The sequence below is a fragment of the Heteronotia binoei genome, chromosome 5 (assembly GCF_032191835.1).
Source record: "Heteronotia binoei isolate CCM8104 ecotype False Entrance Well chromosome 5, APGP_CSIRO_Hbin_v1, whole genome shotgun sequence".
Taxonomy (NCBI): domain Eukaryota; kingdom Metazoa; phylum Chordata; class Lepidosauria; order Squamata; family Gekkonidae; genus Heteronotia; species Heteronotia binoei.
This window is the reverse complement of record NC_083227.1, coordinates 154,802,804-154,824,536: the sequence shown is the minus strand read 5'-3', so window position 1 is coordinate 154,824,536 and position 21,733 is coordinate 154,802,804. Positions and strand designations below refer to the sequence as shown.

General features: G+C 45.2%; 1 protein-coding gene across 1 annotated transcript in view; it reads left to right on the top strand.

The window, feature by feature from the left end:
* Positions 1-21,733, top strand: part of DOCK2 (dedicator of cytokinesis 2) — a 536,841-nt gene that overhangs the window by 398,215 nt on the left and 116,893 nt on the right. The window contains exons 31-32 of the mRNA XM_060240619.1: positions 13,680-13,780; positions 13,902-13,960. Coding sequence (XP_060096602.1) covers positions 13,680-13,780; positions 13,902-13,960 — 160 coding nt within the window. The remainder of the gene's footprint in view (positions 1-13,679; positions 13,781-13,901; positions 13,961-21,733) is intronic.

The following is a 21,733-nucleotide window of genomic DNA, read 5'->3' as shown; positions in this document are numbered from 1 at the left end:
TCTTTTGTCTCTTCTTCCTGTCTTTGGACTATTTCTGTCTTCATGTCTAGATGAGATAGGAAACATAAGAGGGTTGTGGCTCTTTACTGAGCACCCTCTCCAGAGGGGTCAGGCTCCACTCCTCCCCTTCCCCAGAGAACTCTCCTGTTTCTGACATTTTTCCGCACCCCTGGCTTATAGGAAAGCATTGAGTTTTTTTTTTTTTAAAGGTGCTTAGTGTGGCAGTGAGATTCCTCCACCGGATGGATACTCCCTTTGTCCCCTTTGCCTTGGGGAAGCCCACTGCACCATCCTCTGTGATCACTGCTTGAAGTTCTTGAAACAAACTTGTAAAAACCTGACTGCAAGACTCTGAGCTGCACTCCTTGAATTGGCACTTTCAGTGCCGAACGTGGCCGAGCCACCAACTGACTTGGGACGCACCTCGGCATCGACACCAATCTCAACAGCAACCTCCAATATGTCAGCTGTGCCCTTATCCCATGCTGACCGATCGGTGCAGAAATGCCTGATCCCGGCCTCTGACTCTGATGCTGTTCCTCCTGCTAAGAAATGCAGGGAGGGCAAGGAGCACAAGGGGACAAGGAGCAGAAACATAAGAAGGACTCAACAAAACCTAAGAGTCCTTGACACAAGTTTCCCTAGTCACGCCTCAACCTGGAGCCACCTTTGATACTCCTTCTCTGGCTGCTGGCTTCACCTACTATGCCAAACAACTGTGCGGCAGACACATGTCCTCACAACCAATCTGGCTCTCTGATTCTGACAGAGAGATTGACTGGACATCGCACTACACATCCTCTGGAGTGGAGGGGAGCCAACCTGACTGACCTCCTCCCACTACATACCAGATCGGGGTTTGGGACTAAGTATACTTCCCTCTCCACTAAAGACTAACCTGCTGGCACAGGGAGCTCTGGGGAATCATTCCCTCCTCCTCCTGTCTCCATGGAATCAGAGCCAATAGCAATATCAGTTCAGAGCATATCCAATGCCTTCTGTATTTCCATGGCTTCCCCATGCTGATTGGGATATGCAATCTATATATTCATCTTACTCCCATTGGGACCATCAGCCGCTACCAGATGACCCACTGGCTCCTACCTTCCAAACCAGTGTGTCGACATCAATCACCTGCGGACCATCCACCTCCAAAGGATACGTCGGAGGAACCAACACCATCTGAACTGCTGCCTGATCTGTCATACTCTGAATCTTCCTCCCAACCTGATCGTATTCAGAAGACGACAGCTCCAACCATGCTGACCCTTCTCCGATACTGAAAGTGACTGACAATCTCCTGATCTCACCCTTGGAGGATCTGCACTCTTATGGGAACTTTGTAAAATTTATGGCGCACACCCTTGCACTCCCCATGGTGCAGCCACAACCAGTCATTACCAACACCATTTTTGACATCGTACAATGCGACACCTTGACATTGGTAGTGCTCCTGATGATAATGCTCGTACAGGTTGCAAAGGCTTCCTGGCCTAAACTGGCCTCGACGCTAATATCCTCTCAATATATACATCATACGTACAAAATTCAAGAGGGAGGCTCTGAATTTCTTTTCACTCGCCCGAAGCCAAACTCAGTGGTAGTCATCTCCTCCTTCAAAGAGAGATGCACCCATTCTGCCCTGCCTGAAAAAGAGGGCAAGAAACTAGATGCCCTGGGTCACAAATTCTACTCTTCTGGTGCCCTGGGCATAAAGACATATAACTATGCAGCCCATATGGCCCATTATCCATATGCCCTGTGGGAACAATTCTTGGACATTATTGCCTCCCTCCCTGAGGACAAAAAACAGGATGCTAGGCATATTCAAGAAGAGGGGATGCTCTTGTCTAAGCATCAGTTATGCTGCAAAACACCCCCTTGATGTCTTTGCCAAAACCCTCACATCAGCTCTCACCCTACACAGATAATCCTGGTTGTTTCCCACAGCCTTGCAGCCAGACACCCGGTCTTTTGTTGAAGACCTCCTCTTTGAGGGTGAGGGATAGTTCAGCTCCGCTACAGACACAGTCCTCCATAATCTTGACAAAAGCATAAAGACTTCCCACAACCTGGGAGTCTCCACATCGTCTTGGTCAACTAACTCCAAGCCCTGGAACAAACCCTTGTCTTGCAGATTCTACATCAAACAGTCTCCAGAACAAACACAGCAACCAAGGATGCATCAGAGCCAGCTTCACTCTTCATACAGATCTAAGCCAAAATTTTCACCTTCCACTTCAGAAAGGGGCAAGACAGAGACCAGGAAGGGTCTCAATACAGGGTCTTTACTCCCCCATTCACCTACCCCCTCAGGTCGTTCCTTACCTTCTTGAGCCCACCTGTCTCTGCCTTTACCTGTCAACATGGAACCAGATTACATCCAACAAATTAGTTCTTTCCATCATAGAGGAGGGGCACAAGGTCGAGTTCATTCAGACTCCTCTAACACCTGTCTTTGTGGTCATGCTACCTTCCACTGTGCTCCTGGAAGAAGCAAAGAACTTGATCACAAAACAGGCCATCGAATGGATCCCCCCATCCCACCACCACTGTGGATTTTATTCCTGATACTTTGCCGTAACCAGAAATGATGGGGGCATTCGCCCAATCATGGAACTGGGGGTTCTGATTGAATTAATCATATACAAAAATATTGGATGACTAACCTGAACAACATTCTTCCTCTTCTATGGCGAGGCTCCTGGATGGCCACATTGGATCTAAAGGATGCATACTTTCACCCAACTATCAACCCTACTACCATGAATACCTCAGGTTTGCAATAGGGGACTTACAGTTCCAATACAAAGCCTTCCCTATCAGAATCTCCACAGCCCTCTGAGTTTTAACAAAAACTGTGGTGGTGATAGCTGCCCACCTACATTTTCAGGGGATACATTCCCATACATTGATGACTGGTTGTTTGTGACAGATTCCAGACAGGTCTTGCTGGACCCCATCAACACAAACCTAATCCTCCTTCAGGATCTGGGGCTGCAGGTGAACCATAAGAAATCAAAGAAATTGAACCTCCAACTGACAACCCGAGTCCAATTCGTAGGAGTGGTGTTGGATTCCCAGACCTGAAGGACATTCCTCCCCCCTACCAGAGCCAAATAAATCATCTCACTAATTTGTCTCATTCTTTTGCAAATGGATATGGCTGCACTCAGAATCCTACAACTGTTGGGACCCATGGCTTCAGCCTGTCATAGTGTTTGCCAAACTCCACGTGAGGATTCTGTAACTCAGGCTTGTGAAGGTGTTCAGCCCTCTCTGCCACCTACAATCCCTACGGAGGTTCTGAATTTACTCACCTAGTGGGAGAAAATGGACAATCTCCTGGTGGGAGCACCATTCCACTTCCCACCCACCCCTGACAATCGCATCTGATGCCTCCCTATGGGGTTGGGGAGCGCACCTCAACAGTCTTTGTGTGCGGGCTCCCTGGGAACTGCACCTGCTCTGCCACCACAAACTTCTTGGAAATGCTGGTGATCAAATATACTCTCCAGTCATTCTAACACCTGATTCACAACCAGGTGGTTCCTTTACCCCTGGATTTGTCAACACCTGTATGACAACCCTTTACTATCTAAAACAAGCAAGGGGACACTGTCTTGAGATATTTGGAAATGCAGTTTTGCCCTCTTTTCCCCCTAACTCCAGGGATGAGGCTGAATGGAGACTTCATGCTCCAGATGTGTGACGAGTGTTATCCTCCACAGAAACCAGGGCCATTGCAAGATGCCTTCCCTGTTTGTGTCTTGTGCCACCCCTATTCTGGGACAGCCAATCTCTGCCCAGAGACTGTCACAGTGGAGAGTGGAAACTATCAAGTTATGCTACCTGCCGGCCAAGACCTCTCTGCCAGGGCCTGTACTCGCCCAGTCCACAAGAGCGGTGGTGTCTTCCACCACTTTCCTTCGGGGTGTTGCACTTCAGGACATCTGCAAGGCAGCAACTTGGGCTACTACTCACATCTTTGTGAAGCAATATGCCCTGGATGTCTGTTGCTCACAGAGAGTATTAGTGGGTCATGCTGTACTACGAGCTGCATGTGTCTGAGTCCCTACAGCACCGTCCTCCAGGTAGGAGTTATTTTGCTTGCTAATCTCCCATTGGTGTGAAGCACGGAGACTATAAAGAAGATAAACAGGTTGTTTACCTGTAACTGATGATCTTCTTTGTGGTCATCTGTGCATTCACATTACCCGTCCCCCTTCCCCACTGCCTCATCCAAGATGCTTCAGTGGTCAGTGAGCTTGAGTGGTGGAGCCCCCATGCAGGGCACTGAGAAGGGTACAAAAATCCTCTATATAGGTTTGAAAGTACTGATCAGGATTGGCAAAGTTGCACTATATCCCATGGTGGGCGTGAATGCGCAGATTACCACGAAGAAGATCATCAGTTACACATAAGCAACCTGTTGTTCTTGTGGCCTTTTAAGAGAGATCTAGGAAATAGCGACGGTAAGCACAAATATTTCTGAGCTTTTCCTTACTGTCCAAAGTGGACATTCTGCTTCACCTCTGTCCTTCTTTCCTCTCCTACATTTTTCCAGTAATGTAGACATATCTCCGTATCATGTACTTGTGCATTGCACGACAGAGGAAAAAACAAACGTTCCACTGCAGACATGAAAAAGCAAAGGAGACGGAAATATTTTTAACTGTTGCGTTTTTAAAAATCCAGCTCTTCATCTGGGATGGTCAGGAAGGCATTCCTTGGTGCCCCTGATTTTCTCCTCACAGCAGCCTCTCCAAACTGGAGAGCCAGTTTGGTGTAGTGGTTAAGTGTGCGGACTCTTATCTGGGAGAACCGGGTTTGATTCCCCACTCCTCCACTTGCACCTGCTGGCATGGCCTTGGGTCAGCCATAGCTCTGGCAGAGGTTGTCCTTGAAAGGGCAGCTGCTGTGAGAGCCCTCTCCAGCCCCACCCACCTCACAGGGTGTCTGTTGTGGGGGAGGAAGGGAAAGGAGATTGTGAGCCGCTCTGAGACTCTTCGGAGTGGAGGGCGGGATATAAATCCAATATCTTCATCTACCTCACAGGGTGTCTGTTGTGGGGGAGGAAGGGAAAGGAGATTGTGAGCCGCTCTGAGACTCTTTGGAGTGGAGGGCGGGATATAAATCCAATATCTTCATCTACCTCACAGGGTGTCTGTTGTGGGGGAGGAAGGTAAAGGAGATTGTGAGCCGCTCTGAGACTCTTCAGAATGGAGGGCGGGATAGAAATCCAATATCTTCTTCTTCCACTTGCACCTGCTAGCATGGCCTTGGGTCAGCCATAGCTCTGGCAGAGGTTGTCCTTGAAAGGGCAGCTGCTGTGTGAGCCCTCTCCAGCCCCACCCACCTCACGGGGTGTCTGTTGTGGGGGAGGAAGGGAAAGGAGATTGTGAGCCGCTCTGAGACTCTTCGGAGTGGAGGGCGGGATATAAATCCAATTTCTTCTTCTTCTTCTTCTTCTTCTTCTTCTTCTTCTTCTTCAGCCTTATAAGACTTAGCCTGTGAGAATCTTTGTCACATGACGAGGTCGGGTTTGAACCAATGTCTCCCTGATCTTTAGCTGACTTTTTTAAAAGATTGGTTAGGAAAGCCTTATTTTTCTCTACATCTAGTGGACTAAGGTTTTTTGAAATATTGATGAATAAAGCTGTCTCCTGTTTCAAAGAGAATCTAGTGCTTGTGGAAGCATGCCAAACTCACAGTGCTAGACTTGGGCGTGTCTCCTGTTTGTTGCACATCATGGGCATCTCAGTAGGGGCAAATTTTCTTCAATGGGCCCATTTGTGATGCTGAGGGAAGAGCGATATGAGCAGTGAGACGCTAACATTTTTTTTCAGTCTGTTCAGTTGTTAATACTTACTCAGAGGGAGTAATTAAGGTGGCACTGTTTGCTACTTGGATGCTCTTTGTTGCTTCACAGTTATCTCCGGCTGCTATCAGACGTCGTAGCCATGTTCTTTTATTGTAGCAAAAGAATAGAAATGATGTTTGGTCTCCTTCTGGTCATTTGATTGCCCATCGAATAGCAGTTGTTATAGCCCTGAAATAATAATTTAAAAAAGTTTCAGCACTAGCTGAGTTTTACAGAAATAATTTTAAGTAGATGGGGTGTTTGTACTTGCAAGCAAACACTTTTGTGTGTGTGTGTGTGTGTGTAAAGAATACTTCTAATTTGGCCTTTTAAATGTGTTTTGGGGGTTCTCAATCCCATGAATTTTTGTATCAGTTTGCTTCCTATCAGACTGTAATAGTAAATTATCAGTGCAATCCTGAACAGAGTTGGTCTTAGAAGGGTACAACTATTTAGGATTGCACTGTATGTGGTCTAACCCTTCAGTGTTCAGTATAAACATAGAAGACAGAAGAAGACGACATTGGATTTATATTCCGCCCTCCACTCAGAGTCTCAGAGCGGCTCACAATCTCCTTTTTCTTCCTCCCCCACAACAAACACACTGCAAGGTGGGAGGGGCTGAGAGGACACTCACAGCAGCTGCCCTTTCAAGGACAACTTCTGCCAGAGCTATGGCTGATCCATTCCAGCAGCTGCAAGTGGAGGAGTGGGGAATCAAACCCGGTTCTCCCAGATAAATGTCCACGCACTTAACCACTACACCAAACCTGCCAGTTTGGTCACATAGGGTGTGACTAAACTGGCAGGTTGCCGCAGGAGCATCATGCATCTGGAAAAGTCACTTGATTTTGCACCACTTCCTGTTGATCAGATGGTGGGGGCTAAGCCAGCATCAGTGGCCTGGGCCCATGGTTGGCAATCCACATTGCTAACATGTCACAACCATAGACCCACAAGAAATGGGTTTGCTTTTTTTTTTTTTTTTAAAGTCCTGTTCTGTGTGTACAGGAGTGGATGAGTGCTCTTCGTAGTGGGGTTGGAGAAAAAAAGGGACACACCAGAAACTGAGTGGAACAATCACACTGCTCATGCATTTCCCCACACGTTCCCAAGAGAGCACTGTGTTCAGGGACAAAAAATCTGTTTTCCATCCCTGGACCAAAGGAGGCAGCTGACGCGAGCTAGGGCCTTCTCGATAGCAGCGCCAGAATTGAGGAATGCTGTCCCGGAGGCCATAAGGGCCTTGCGGGATCTCTCTCCTTTCCTCAGGGCCTGTAAGGCCGAACTGTTTCGACAGGCCTTTGAGATCTAACCGGGAGAGAGCTGCCACCTTACATCTTTGTAGAGTACCATGATCACCACTTATGCTATATTATATTGTAGTGATACAGCACCGTGAAATGCAATGTTTTAAATGATTTTAAACTGTAGTTTTTATTGGTTAAGTTGTAAAACTGAATGTTGTTAGCCGCCCTGAGTCCTCTGGGTGGGATAGAAATCTAAAGTAATAAATAAATAAATAATTTCCATGGTGTTCTGGGGCAATCAGATGGGCAGAAACCCGCCGTGGAAGCACTTCCCTGGGAAGCCACCCAATTTTCCCTGGTGGCTATTTAATCTGTCTGGGGGTCATCCTAGCACAAAGTAGGGACAAGTGGGGCACGAGAGCCAGATGTGCACGTGTGATAATGCCCATTTAATTCAGGGGGGGGAGGCGTGGCTATGGCGGACCAAATCTGATTGCACCCGTAGTTACTTCCGCAAGCTGGCTTGATAAGCGGAGGTAGGAAGATTACATTTGCGTAGACTGAATATTCTGCATAGCTGAACGACAATATAGCGGAGGCTCGCGAGAGTTTTCAATAGGACATTGCAAGTGGTGTGTGCTAATTTTAGACTCTAGAAAAGGAGCAAAAACACCTGCGTGACCTCTTTCCTCCTGTGGCTATTGTTAACATTTTATCTGATGGGGGAGAGGAGGGTAGGCAGCAGCTAAAATGAAGGGAAACTCTCAGCTCCCTTCTCAAAATTGCAAGTAACAAATTACTAAGCAGAAACAACACTTAGCGTACTTCCAAGAATAGTTGGGTTCTAGTCATTAGAAGACTGGGAAGAGGTGTAGAACAACGCTCAGGGCGCTGAAGCCTGGAATGACCGTTTCTTCCCCAGCCTCTGTACACTTCAGCTCCAGCTGTGTCAAGCCTTACCACTGCTCAGAGCTACTGCTTACCAGCCTAGGCTCCTTCCACTCATCTGAGTGTGGGTGAAAGCAATTGTTAATAGACCATTTTGAATGCTTAGGCCCAAGTTCTGTGTTGAGGTCCTGCCTCTCCGGCGTTAGTTGAATATGAGTTTTCCATGGCTTTGTCTCACATCAGATATTCTAACAATGCAATAATAAGCAGACATATACCCTTTTAAGCCAGGTGGTTAATGGGGCTTCCTTCACGGGAACACATTCAACCTGTGCTGAAAGCGCTGCACTGGCTGCCTATTGCTTACTGGATTCTAGGGTTGCCAATCCCCAGGTGGAGGCAGGGGATCCGCCGGTTTGGAGCCCCCCCCCCCTGCTTTAGGCTTGTCAGAAAGTGGGGGGAGGGGAGGGAAATGTCTGCTGGGATCTCTATTATTCCCTATGGAGATTTATTCCCATAGAAAATAATGGAAAATTGATCCGTGGGTCTCTGGGGGGGGCTGTTTTTTGAGCTAGAGGCACCACATTTTCAGTATAGCATCTAGTGCCTCTCACCGAAATACCCCCCCCCCCCCAAGTTTCAAAATGATTGGAACATGGGGTCCAATTCTATGAGCCCCAAAAGAAGGTGCCCCTATCCTTCATTATTTCCTGTGGAAGGAAGGCATTGAAAAGGTGTGCTGTCCCTTTAAATGTGATGGCCAGAACTCCCTTTGGAGTTCAATTAAGCTTGTCACAGTTTTGATCTTGGCTCCACCCCTAATTTCTCCTGGCTCCACCCCAAAATCTCCTGGCTCCACCTCCAAAGTCCCCAGATATTTTTGAATTGGACTTGGCAACCCTACTGGATTTGCTTCAAGTTGCTGGTTCTCACCTTTAAAGCCCTATATGGCCAGGGACCTGCATACCTTAGGGACTGCCTTTCCCCGCATGTACCCCAGGGAGCACTTTGGTCAGGGTCACAAAACTTGCTCTCGATCCCCAGCATCAAAGAGGCCAGGCTCAAGATGACCAGAGCCAGGGCCTTCTCTGTTATGGCTCCTTGCTGGTAGAACAAGCTTCTGGAGAAGGTTAGCGCCCTATGAGAGCTTGCACAGTTCTGCAGGGCCTGCAAAATAATGCTGTTCCGCCAGGCATTTTTGAATTAAAATCCACGACAACAGAAAAAACCCAGATACTAAACCATCTGGCCCACAAAAAAACAAACACTATTTGGCCCACCTCGGACACTCTACTGTAACCTGGGACCTCTCTCTTAATAGGACAGCCAGCAGTAATAACTAAATAATAAAACTTAACATCAATAGACTTGGCAGCTACTCGCCATTACTGATACGTCAATATATTCCGCTGTCAGATCAAAATAGCACCTGACATTGTTTTGTGATATTGTTTTATATGCTTTTAGCGATGATGTACTTTATATTTTACTAGCCCCGTGGCGCAGAGTGGTAAAGCTGCAGTACTGCAGTCGGAACCCTCTGCTCATGACCTGAGTTCGATCCCAGCGAAAGCTGGTTCAGGTAGCCGACTCGAGGTTGACTCAGCCTTCCATACTTCCAAGGTCGGTAAAATGCGTACCCAGCTTGCTGGGGGGAAAGAGTAGATGACTGGGGATGGCAATGGCAAACCACCCCGTAAAGAGTCTGCCATGAAAACGTTGTGGCAGCAATGTCACCCCAGAGTTGAAAACGACTGGTAGTCCCCTGTGCAAACTGGAGAGCCAGTTTGGTGTAGTGGTTAAGTGTGCGGACTCTTCTCTGGGAGAACCGGGTTTGATTCCCCACTCCTCCACTTGCACCTGCTGGAATGGCCTTGGGTCAGCCAGAGCTCTGGCAGAGGTTGTCCTTGAAAGGGCAGCTGCTGTGAGAGCCCTCTCCAGCCCCACCCACCTCACAGGGTGTCTGTTGTGGGGGAGGAAGGGAAAGGAGATTGTGAGCCGCTCTGAAACTCTTCGGAGTGGAGGGCGCAATATAAATCCAATATCTTCATCTTCTTCTTCTTCTTTTCCTTTTTTCCTTTATATTTTTATGTTATGGTTTATTAATACTGGTTTTTATGACCTTGAATGTGAGCCACCCTGACCCTGCTTTGGCAGGGAGGGCGGAATATAAGTCTAATGAATGAATAAGTAAATAAATAAAGCCCATGGATTTAGCAAGGTGTAGCTCTGTTTGGGATTACTCTGCAAATGGCAGCTCAGGATGTGCAGACTTGCTGTAGCCTGAGCGCACCAGCTCTGTGCTGCTGTAAAGAGGAAGGGGAGGAGTGTGGCAGAGCTAATGCCTGCCTGCTCTTCCTCCCTCCTCCTTTGTAGGGAGGGGGGTTTGGTAAGCCACCACACCCCAAGCCTCTGCAAAGCAAGAGGAGGAGAACTTGGAAGACCTGGCACCCACATGTTCTTCTTCCTTCCTTCTTTTATTGGTGGAAGTGTGATGGGAAAACAGGCTGGGTTACCTGCTATGCCCTGCTCCTTCACAAATCCAGAAGAAGTACTATGGAGCTGGTACCTGCCTGCCTTTTCTCCTTTGTGGGGGTGCGGCAGGGGAATATAGGCTGTGCCCTGACCTTCCGTGAAGCCAGAGGAAGCAATGTGGAGCTGGTTCTTGCCTCCCTCCCTCCCTCCCATCATGCACCAAGCCTCCATAAAATAGGAGGGAGGAAGTATGGCAGAGCTGGTTCCTGTTTGCACTCTCTTGCTCTTTCATTGGGAAGGTTGAGCAGGGCGACCTGGCTAGTGGCAGTTGGGACAGCTGCTTGTCCTTGCAAGCATCTTTGGGTGCTCCCGGAGCTCCTTGCCCTCTGGTACCCTAGGCAATTGCCTTGGTCTGTCTAGTGGGTGGACTGCCCCTGCTACTGATTCTTTCAAACATAGCATTTGTACCTGCTCATGTCAGTAAACTGATTCTAAATTTGTAGATTGGGAATGGGAATGGGCCTAGACTGTAGATATCATGTGATGCAATGGCTACCAATACCCCAAAAACTGGGCAGATCAGGTCCTGACCTAATGACCAGCTATCAAGAGATTTGCCAAGCTTGCAAATCTCTGGGGAAAAAACAACCTTTAACGTCATAGCATGCCTTCTGTTTCCTTTTTCCCGACAATGTTACTTTGGGAAGCAACAACCAGATTATTGTGAACTCTTGCTGACTAAAGCAAGATGTTGGCCGTTTTCCCACTGAGCTTACCTCGGAGCGATGTCCCTCTTCACCGCGCAGCGTCTGCGCGGATTTCCCTCCAACTGCTCCGAGGCTGCTCCGAGGAACCAGGAAGTTCCCGACCTTTTGCGTCGCAAATGGAAACCGCTAAAAACCAGTTTACGTTAGCGACGCAAAAGCCGCGACTCTACTTGGTTACTCAGAGCAGTTGGTGGGAAATCCGCGCAGATGCTGCGCGGTGAAGAGGGACGTCGCTCCGAGGTAAGCTCAGTGGGAAAACGGCCGTTATCTCCTACGCCAAGTCCTTCCTGTGATGCTACATGTCATTGTATTTTGGGACTAGAATGTTTTTGAATAACTGGTGAACATATATAAAATAAAGACTGCTTGCCTAGCAAGCTGAACGCATTCCCTCCTCAAGCACTCATGTCCGAGTCTTCATTGCAACACTTGACATTTGGCCCTATCATTTTGGTGTTGGATCCTACCACTGTTCTCATTAAGGTTGCCAGCTCTGACTCAAGAAATATCTGGGGGACTTTGGGGGTGGAGCCAGGAGACCTTGGAGGCAGAGCCAGGAGCAAGGGTGTGACAAGCATGACTGAACTCCAAAGGAACTTCTGGCCATCACATTTAAAGGGACCGCACGCTTTTAAATGCCTTGCCTCCATTTGGAAATAATGAAGGATAGGGACACCTTCTTTGCGGGCTCATAGAATTGGACCCCCAATCCAATATTTTTTTTTAAACTTGGGGGGTCCTTTTGAGGAGAGGCACCAGATGCTGTGCTGAAAATTTGGTGCCTCTACCTCAAAAAACAGCCCACCCAAAGCCCCCAATACCCACAAATCAATTCTTCATTATACCTTATGAGAATCAGTCTCCATGGGGTATAATGGAACGCCCAGCAGATATTTATCTTCCCCTCCCCCCACTTTCTGATGACCCTGAAGTGGGGGGGAGGCCTCCAAACCAGGGGATCCCCTGCCCCCTACTGGAGATTGGCAACCCTAGTTCTCATCCAAGAGCACAGTCTTCAGTTACGGGGAATATTTTTTGTCTCTCAGAGGAAGGCTTGACCCTTAGCTGAGCAGAACGGTAGGAAACAATCCTTGGTCTTTTGCGGGATATGGGAAAGACTGAGGGACCATTTTAAATTATCTTTTCATTTTCTAGTGCAATTTCTAGGGGGAAACTGTGCGCCGCTTGGAAGGCACTATATTTATTATAACTACTTTTGAGTGTGCTGAGAATTACTTGACAGTGCATTACTCGACAGTACATTTTAAATACCATTTTTACATTTTTTTAAACAAAACTGATTTCACATTGTTGATAGCCACCTCGGGTCTTGAGTTGCCAGGGAGAAAGGTGGGCATTTAATATTTTAATACCAATCAATCCATCAATCTATTTGTTGGGTTTGGGAACGGGCATTAACTTATTTTACACGGTGCTGAATGAGGTGAGAGGGAAGTTCAGACGCCGGTGTCATAAAGGCACATTCTCCTGTGTTAATATCAAAACTTTGATAGTTCTCGAAGAAGGCGTAAACCTTATAGTACCATCTAATTAATTAATGTAAGTCAATTGAAACTCATGTAGTTAACATGGAAATAAATGTAATCTGAAGCGCACAGATTGCTGAATCACTGCTGTAACAGAGTCCTGCATGGGTACCTTCTGTGAGTGGAAAAATCTGTACAATAAATTTTACTACTGCTGTGTTCCACAAGGATTGTGGTGTAGCTAGTTTGTGGTATTTTAGAAATAGTGTCCATAGAAAATCTGTCTACTTTGTTCTGTATTGATAGTGTAAATCGGGGATTGTCGCCAATTACGTTTCAGCAGCGCAATAAAACATACCTTTCTAGTACTTTGCCATAAAGTAAAGAGGCAACATTTCTACCAGTTCACCTTTTGTTACTGAGAATAAGGCCACCAGAATGTATTGCTATTGAAAAGATTAAATTATAAGGAGAACAAAAATGAATGCTTCAACATGAGTGATCCGTATTTTACACTTGTTCTTATAGCATTTCATCAAGGACATGTGGAGTTCTGCACAGAGCTACAGTTAACTTATGCCACCACAACACAATATAATTACACTGGTTGTTTGGATCTGGGAAACTGCGATTAGCTTGGGATGTGCAGAATTTCAGAGACACAGCTGTAACTTGTAGTTTATTGTTATTAGCTAATGAACCCCATATGAATCTCCTGATGCTACAGAAGGACTGCAGGCCAGGCGCAAAGAAAAAACCACGCTCTTGCCTTTTATTCTAATTGCCTAGTAATAACAGCTTACAATTTTGCATAATATTAAAACCTTGCATGGGATTCTGCTGGTTGGCCTTCATAAATTATTTAGGCTTCACAAGCTTAATGCCACCTCCCGTTTTAGGTGAAGCCCATTACAACTATTCAGTGTTCTGTCTTCTGCTCAATTTACAGCTGTGGAACAACTATTTTCATCTTGCGGTAGCTTTTATCACCCAGGACTCCTTGCAGCTTGAACATTTCTCCCATGCGAAGTGCATTAAGATCCTGAACAAGTAAGTTGTTTCCAAGAGAAGGCTTTGATAATACCCCCTCGGTGGGGTAGGGCGGGATATAAATCGAATAAAATAAATAAATAAAAATAAAGATAGTTCTTTTAAAAACTTTTCTTTACAGGTATGGGGACATGAGGCGTCTCATTGGTTTTGCTATCCGTGACATGTGGTACAAACTTGGTGAGTAAGCGCAAGTCAGAAACGCAGATGTCTGCTCAATATCTGTGCTGTTCGAGGAACATTCCTGATGAAACGTTTATAATATTTTATTAATGTCTGTGTTACTAAACGCCTGTACTTTTATAGAACCAAATGACTGTGGATGGACACCGCTGGTGGCTGATAGTGATAGGAACAGGCTACTAATAGATACTTGCCAGGACTTTCAGGGAGAAGAACTGGAGGGGGGGGGCGGGATTCCCAGCAGCCCATCTGCATTTATTTGTTTGCCTGACAAAGCAAGGTAGTATTTATCCATTTATTCATTTATACCCTGCCTTTCTTCCTAGTGGGGACCCAAACCAGCTTTCATAGTTCTGCTCTCCTTCATTTTATCCTCTGAAATACGTTACAAGATAGGTTATGCTGAGATTGTGTCTGGCCCAAGGATACCCAACAACCTTTCTTGGCAGAAGGGGGTTCAAAGTTTGGTCTCCCAGATCCTATTCCAGCACTCTGGCTGGCCGCTATATCACACTGACTATCGATGCCTGTTTTTCTGGGCCAATGTCTCTAGGAATCGATGATTGTGGTGTAGTAGTAGGGTCAGGACAGAATCTTGGGGATCAAGGTTCAGATCACCGCTCTGCTATGAAAGTTTTATGGGTATCTTTGAGACAGTCATTCACTAGAGTCGCAAGGTCCCCTCACAGTTGCAGCAGGGAGATCTGGGGGGCATTCTTGAAAGTGAAGTCATTGCATCGATGACATCGTGCACAGTGCTCTGGTTTTGGGGGGGGCAAAACTCTATGGGTTTTTGCCTTCAAAACCATAGAGTTTGCCCAAAACTTAAGAGTGTTGCCACACAACATTCCCAGTGTGATGATGTCACTTGGAAGTGATGTAATCATGTCGGGGATGTCATGCAGTGATGTCCCTATTTGGGGGTGGGGTTTCCTCTGCTGGAGTGAAGCCCCTCCAAGTAAGGGTTCCCCTGTTGGGGTCTGGCATCTTTGGGACAAAATGAAATGCAATGTGTATATTAAGTCATATTGTGTGAAAAATAAATTAGTTCAAATAAATTCTCTATGAATATTATGCTCATCCATTTCAATTTGTTTAGCAGTCCATTAGAATTCTATAGATTCCCCCACCTATAAACAGTACAGATCGACTCAAAATTAATAAGTCCTTATTACATGATTTTTGGGCTCTTTATCTTTGATGAAATCTCCACTTGCAATTCAACGGATGCTCTGTAGAAATCTGTTTTGGCAAATCTTTCTCAAGAGTCTCTTAAATCAAATTTCCAAATCGTCACTGCAAGTTGTCCAGCTAATTCATTTTACAAATAAAAATACAGAGCAGGCAGGCAGAATAGATCTATATACTGCATTCTGCAGTCCATAACTTCCATACACGTGATAGAAACTCAGCCACAGATGCAGTGATTTCGGGGGACTTGTCAGATAACAAAAAGGCTAAATCATTATTGGTCATAGGTTTTGCAGAAGGGAGAAAAGGGCAAATCAAGTAGCGGTGCAGAGAAGAGTAGTAAGAGCAGCGAAAAAGAATATGTGGCACAGAATCACGTTCCTTAAAGAGGCAGGAGCAAACTCTTTCCTTATAAGGAATACCATTATATCTGCCTTTCAAAACAGCCAAGGGAAATATGAAGTTTGGTTAGCAGAAAGGCTCTGTGAAGTAAGGGATTTATCAGGTTGGAAAAATACTGAGCCACAGAATCTTGTGCAATTTGATAAGATGGAAACCTAGTTCAGCGCAGAGGGTAAAATAAGTGACAGTGGGCTCTGGTGGGTGGCGACCTTTTTTATAATATATATTTTAGGCATCTATTTTTTTTTTTTGGATTCTTTATTCCTGTTTTATTGTACTACTATGCCATTAAAGGTTTGTTTGATTTAATTGAAATAAAAATACAAACAAATGCAAAACAGTACATGCACACATACAGTGCTGTAACATGATTCTGCGTTACAATTCACACACACCTCCAATTGCATATATCCTTTAAGTGAGTATGTGGTTGTAAATTCTGGAACCTTCAAGAGAAATGCAACTGGAGGCATAACCGGGCACATCTGTGGGGACATGTTATGGATGCTGAGGAGTTCAGTGTCACTCAGTGAAGCCATAGCACTGAATACTTAAGAAGAAATTACAGTTAAGCAGAACTTTTTTGTAGAAAAAGCCCAGCAAGAACTCATTCGCATATTAGGCCACACCACATGATGTCACCATTGTTTTGCACAGGAGCTCATTTGCATATTAGATCACACACCCCTGATGCCACGCTAGCCGGAACTGCGTTCCTGTGCGTTCCTGCTATTTAAAAAAAAAGCCCTGCAGTTAAATAATATTGAATAATATCTCACAGCATAGCTTTCAATTTATTCACGTAGCTCTCCTACCCATCCTCCAGGAAACTTAGGATTAAAACCAAGCGCCCAAAATGATAGCTGTCTGTATCTCCCTTCTATATCTCCCATACAGTTTAGCAATTCAGCATGACTCTCTTTAAAAACTGAGCTCCATTCCTACTTCCGTTGCCAGAAAATGTCAAACAGAACACATTTATACTTTCCCCTCAGTGCTATAAACATCCCTCATTTTTCCTTCTGCTTCCACCAATCCTTTTTTTAAAAGGGGGTTTGTTTTACACAACTCTTCTCTGGTTCTTTTATAAGCAAATTATACATGCACACTTCCCCTCCATACAACTTTGTTTCAAAACTTCAGCAGAATCATAGGTGTCTCCCCTACCCCCAATACTAGACCATGTCATAAAATATTTTAAGAAGACTATCTCTGAGCATGTGGTGATTCCCTTCTCTTCATCACTGTGTGACTTCCCTATACAGTTAGCATTCAAAAGCAGGATAGCTCTGAGCACACACTTAAGCAAGCTTTTCATATATGAGTTGAGGTCACAATCCCTTCCTTCAGTGACAACAAAAATCCATTCCTGATTCCTCCCCCTTCCCCGCAACTTAGTTCTCAAAATTATCTCGTTGTTTTCTCAAAAAACAAAAATAAAGAACTACCAAAAAGCCTTACCAGCAGAATGGAAAAAGGCACTAGGGTTTGTAGAATCTTTCAGGCTCAAGTGCCGTGTTCTACTGGAGAAAGTTTTTCTCCAGTAGAACACGGCACTTGAGCCCGAAAGATTCTACAAACCCTAATGATGTTACCAGCTGTGAAAACCTGAAATCTTTGAAAAAGGCACTGTTTCATGTTTAATGCCTAACTTATTACATTTATCTAGGGCTTTTTTTTGTGTAGCAGGAACTCCTTTGCATTTTAGGCCACACACCCTTGATGTAGCCAATCCTCCAAGAGCTTACAGTAGGCCGTGTACTTAAGCTCTTGGAGAATTGGCAACATCAGGGGTGGGTGGCTGGCCTAATATGCAAAGGACTTCATACTACAAAAAAGCCCTGCATTTATTGGTAAATTAAAAAGTGATTAGAGAGCTGAAAGAAATATTTCCTTGATCAAAACATATTCTGCTCACTGTCATTCATCCCTACAGTTGCCAGCAGCAACTTCGACCAGGTCTTCCATCAAAATAGCTAGGAGAGGCAAAATAGCCCATCATTCACTAAAGAACCTTGAGTGTTGGTTAGGGGACCCTTGTGCCTGATCTCTAGGCACAGGGTATTTATTTTATTCAGTAATGTGAGCACCTGCAATTTGAAGTGGAATATCGCAGTTTATCATCTCTGTGAAAATTTGGCCAAAGACAGCTGACACAGCATTGAAAAAAAAAAAATCCCCCCTCAGCCACCCCAAATTGAAGATTTATCTGGAGGAAAGACATCCTGATAAAGACAGCAGCAGCCCACAGTGTATAATTTGCAAAGGAAAAATTGTTCGTATCCCGCAGATCTATTTATCATATATTTTTTTTCCCCTTGCAGTTTAGAAGTTCAGATGATTGGCCTTTCTCCTGCCTTTAGCAATATATTTGGTATATTTGGTCCTAGGGAGAGAGGTTGCTAGACGGAGAAACTATAGCCTAGACCTAGGTGTGCCCCATGGAACCCCCAACATGACTAATAATGGTTAATGGGCCATATCATGTCAGGAAAACAGCATTTTTTATTTTTTATTTGTTTGCTGTGTACCATGGTCCCTGATCATAATTGGGCCCACACATGCCTGGGATTTAAGTTCCTAGCATAGAACTTGTAAAGCATTTTCGAGCACATGGACCTCAGCATCATATCTAGTAATGGGCACCAACCAGGAAAGTGTGCTTCATTTTGATTTGCGGTTCATGGCATGCCTGGTTCATGAGCCACAAACCACCATGAACATTTAAGAGTTAAACAAGCTGGTTCTCTTTGTGAGGTTCATGATGCAGTAGAACCCCACCCCTGGTGTGCTAAAGACAGAGCTTTTTAAAACCAGGTATGCAGTTCTAGCAGGCTTGGCATCACTGGATGTGGCCTAATATGCAAATGAGTTCCTGCTGGGCTTTTTTTTAATAAAAAGCCCTGTGTGGAACAATGTTGTGGCCTAATATGCAAATGAGTTCCTGCTGGGCTTTTTTTTAATAAAAAGCCCTGTGTGGAACAATGTTGATGTGTGTGTGTGTGTGGGGGGTTAATATGCAAATGAGTTCCAGAGGATCTCTGGTTGCCTATCCTCTAGCTCCTCTCCAAGTTTAGTGAGGATTGGATTTAGAGTTACACCCCTCCAAAAAAAGGTGCCCTCATTCTCAATTTTTTCCAATGGAGAAAAAACGGCAAAACAAGCCAAGAGCAATAGAAGCCTAGCAGAACAGAATCAATGTCCCAGGGAATCTCTGCAGTAGAAACTGAAGGTGGGGGGATTTTTACATGGCTAGAAGAACCAATGCAATATGCCCAGAAGAATCAGTTCCACTGTGGCAGTGCAAGCTCAACAGGATTAAGGTCAAACCAGAGAATCTCAGCAGTAGAAACTGAAGGTGGGGGGGGGCATTTTTGCAAGCCCAGCAGAAACAATGTAGTGTGTCCAAGAGAATCAGTGCCACTGTGCCAATGCAGCTTAATCACAGTCCAAGTAGAGGAGGCATGTTTGCAAGCCCAGCAGTATTAGTGCAATCATGGAGTGCCCAGCAGAAACCATTGCCAATGTGGCAATGCCAGCTCAACAGGACTGATGTCAAGCACAGAATCACAATCTGGGGTGGGGGTTAGAAGCCCAAAGGGCAATTGCAATGTACTAGTGCCCAGCAGAACCCAGTGCCCATGTGGCAATGGCAGCTCAATCACAATCCGGTGCGGGGGGGGGGGATTTTTCTAGCCCAGCAGAACCAGTACAGTGTACAGAATGCCCAGCAGTACCAGTGCAATCACAGAGTGCCCAGCAGAACCCATTGTCATTGCAAACTTTTCTCATTTGCAAGCTTTGTGCACGAAAATGAGAAGGGAACAAAGAGGAATTCCAGCAAAGGGAGAGGGAACCTCATTGAAACTGACATGACTAGTTTGATACTGACAGCAGTGTTTCCAGGTGTCATGATCCTAGGCCTAGTGGAGCCTGCAGGCGCCAAAGAAGCCTGTGTAGGAGTGGCTAATGGGTCTACATCTCCCAGGATCCCTTCTGTCCCTGATTGGGTGGCAGAGATTTTGGAGGGAAAATTGGCCAAGGAGGGGTGGGACCTGGGAGGAAAGCATGAAAAGCCAAGCCAGAGACAAGGGTGTGTTCTCTCTAGGAAAGACTGCAGGAGAGAAAGCATTTATTTGTTTAGTCACATTAGGGCTGTTCAGGGCTTTTTTTTGTTGTTTAAAAAAAGCCCAGCAGGGACTCATTTGCATATTAGGCCACACACTCTGACATCCCACAGTGCTTTTGTAGAAAAAGCCCTGCGGGGACTAATTTACATATTAGGCCACACCCTCTGGATGCCAAGCCAGCCAGAACTGCGTTCCTGTGCGTTTCTGCTCAAAAAAAGCTCTGGGGATGTTTATTTCTTTATACCAGCCTTTACTGTTTATCTATTCACTGTGCAATAAGATGTTTTTGCAACTCACATATTGTTTTGAGCGCTTATAATAAATTTCTTGTGTTATTGTTAAACTGCCTGGGTCCTCATGTCTCTTTGGTCATGGTTAAAAGGTTTTGCTAAAAAGGAAGAGACAGAGAGACAGTTGGGTGCTCAGGGGCTTCCCATACAGATCCTTACCAGAGTGGTGGCAGCAGCAGAAGGCCTTTCCTGGTCCCCTGCTGTGTGGCATCAGAGCTGGAGAATTCCATCCTGTGTTGCTTTGATGTTTGGTAAACATTTTGTCTGAGTGAAGACAGTCTGTCTGGAAATGTATCCATGAACTTACACAAACCTCCACAAACAGCTAGAATGTTTGTGTTGGCTGAGCTGCCACAAACTTTGGTTCACAAAGCCAATATTGATCATAAACGTTAGTTTGTGATCCAGTTCATGCCCATCCCTAATCATGTCACACGATTGCCTCTCAAATTAGTCCATATTATTCCCTTCACAAATATGTTGAAGTTTTTGCTCCACAAAAACGAGGGAACAAGATCTTGAAAAATCAAGTCCACCGCAGTCAGGATGGATCTACTCTCCTATGATATTACAAGTTGCCTTTTGCCTTCCTGTAAAGCAGTGCATCAGAAGCAAAGCAGAACAGAATTGTGTTGCTGTTTTATTCTCTGCCCTCCCTGAAGAATCGAGTACTAGTAAGCAAAGAACATTAAAGCTGACAAACAAATGGTTTGATCCTTATTGAATTTCATTTTGTCCTACAAAAAGCTGCTATTCGAAGTATATCCAAGACCTGCTCTCTCTGCTACAGATGGCATTTGAAAGCTCATTTCTTCATTTTTTTATTGTTTCTCATAATTGCAAAAGTCTCCTAAGGCATACTCCGATGGCTCCCTATTTCAAGTGGCTTTTAAGTCATCGTGCATCTGATCTATAATAGAGTTACCAGGCCACTATTTCTATTCGGAGCTTTCTAATGGTTGACATTATTCATCCCGGAATGAAGGCAGATAAATTTTGTCCATTGTGACGGAGACAAGAGAACATGTCAAATGTTTACTGTAAAATGTTGGCTGATTGAATGGTTTTGACGGCTAAGAGTGAGGAAATCTATTGTTTCCAATTATTTTCCTTTCCAAGCACTTACAGCAGTGAGATGTTTGAAACTGGAACACTGGCTGCATGTGAAAGCCTGTATTCATTTCGCTATTTCACATGATTGCTTCAGGTACTATAGATCTCCCTCCTTAAGCTTCAAAAGTAGCAAATTTAAAACTGAGTTCCATGCATGACCATTACTAAGACCAGGGCTTTTTTTTGGTAGAGAAAACCCAGCAGGAACTCATTTGCATATTAGGCCACACACACCCTGATTCACCATTGCTTCACACAGGGCTTTTTTTTAAAAAAAGAAAAAGCCCAGCAGGAACTTATTTGCATATTAGGCCGCACCCCCTGACACCAAGCCAGCAGGAACTGCATTTCTGTGCATTCCTGCTCGAAAAAGCCCTAAGACAATGTTTTTTTTCAAGAGCTGTGGGACCCACCAGTCAGAAAATGATGGCTTGGTGAGTGGAGATAGTCACAAAATGATGTCTTCTACAAAAAAATCACAGCATTTTATAACATTTTATAGTCCCTTGGGGTAATAGAAGAAGATGATATTGGATTTATATTCCGCCCTCCACTCAGAGTCTCAGAGCAGCTCACAATCTCCTTTACCTTCCTCCCCCACAACAGACACCCTGTGAGGTGGGTGGGGCTGGAGAGAGCTCTCC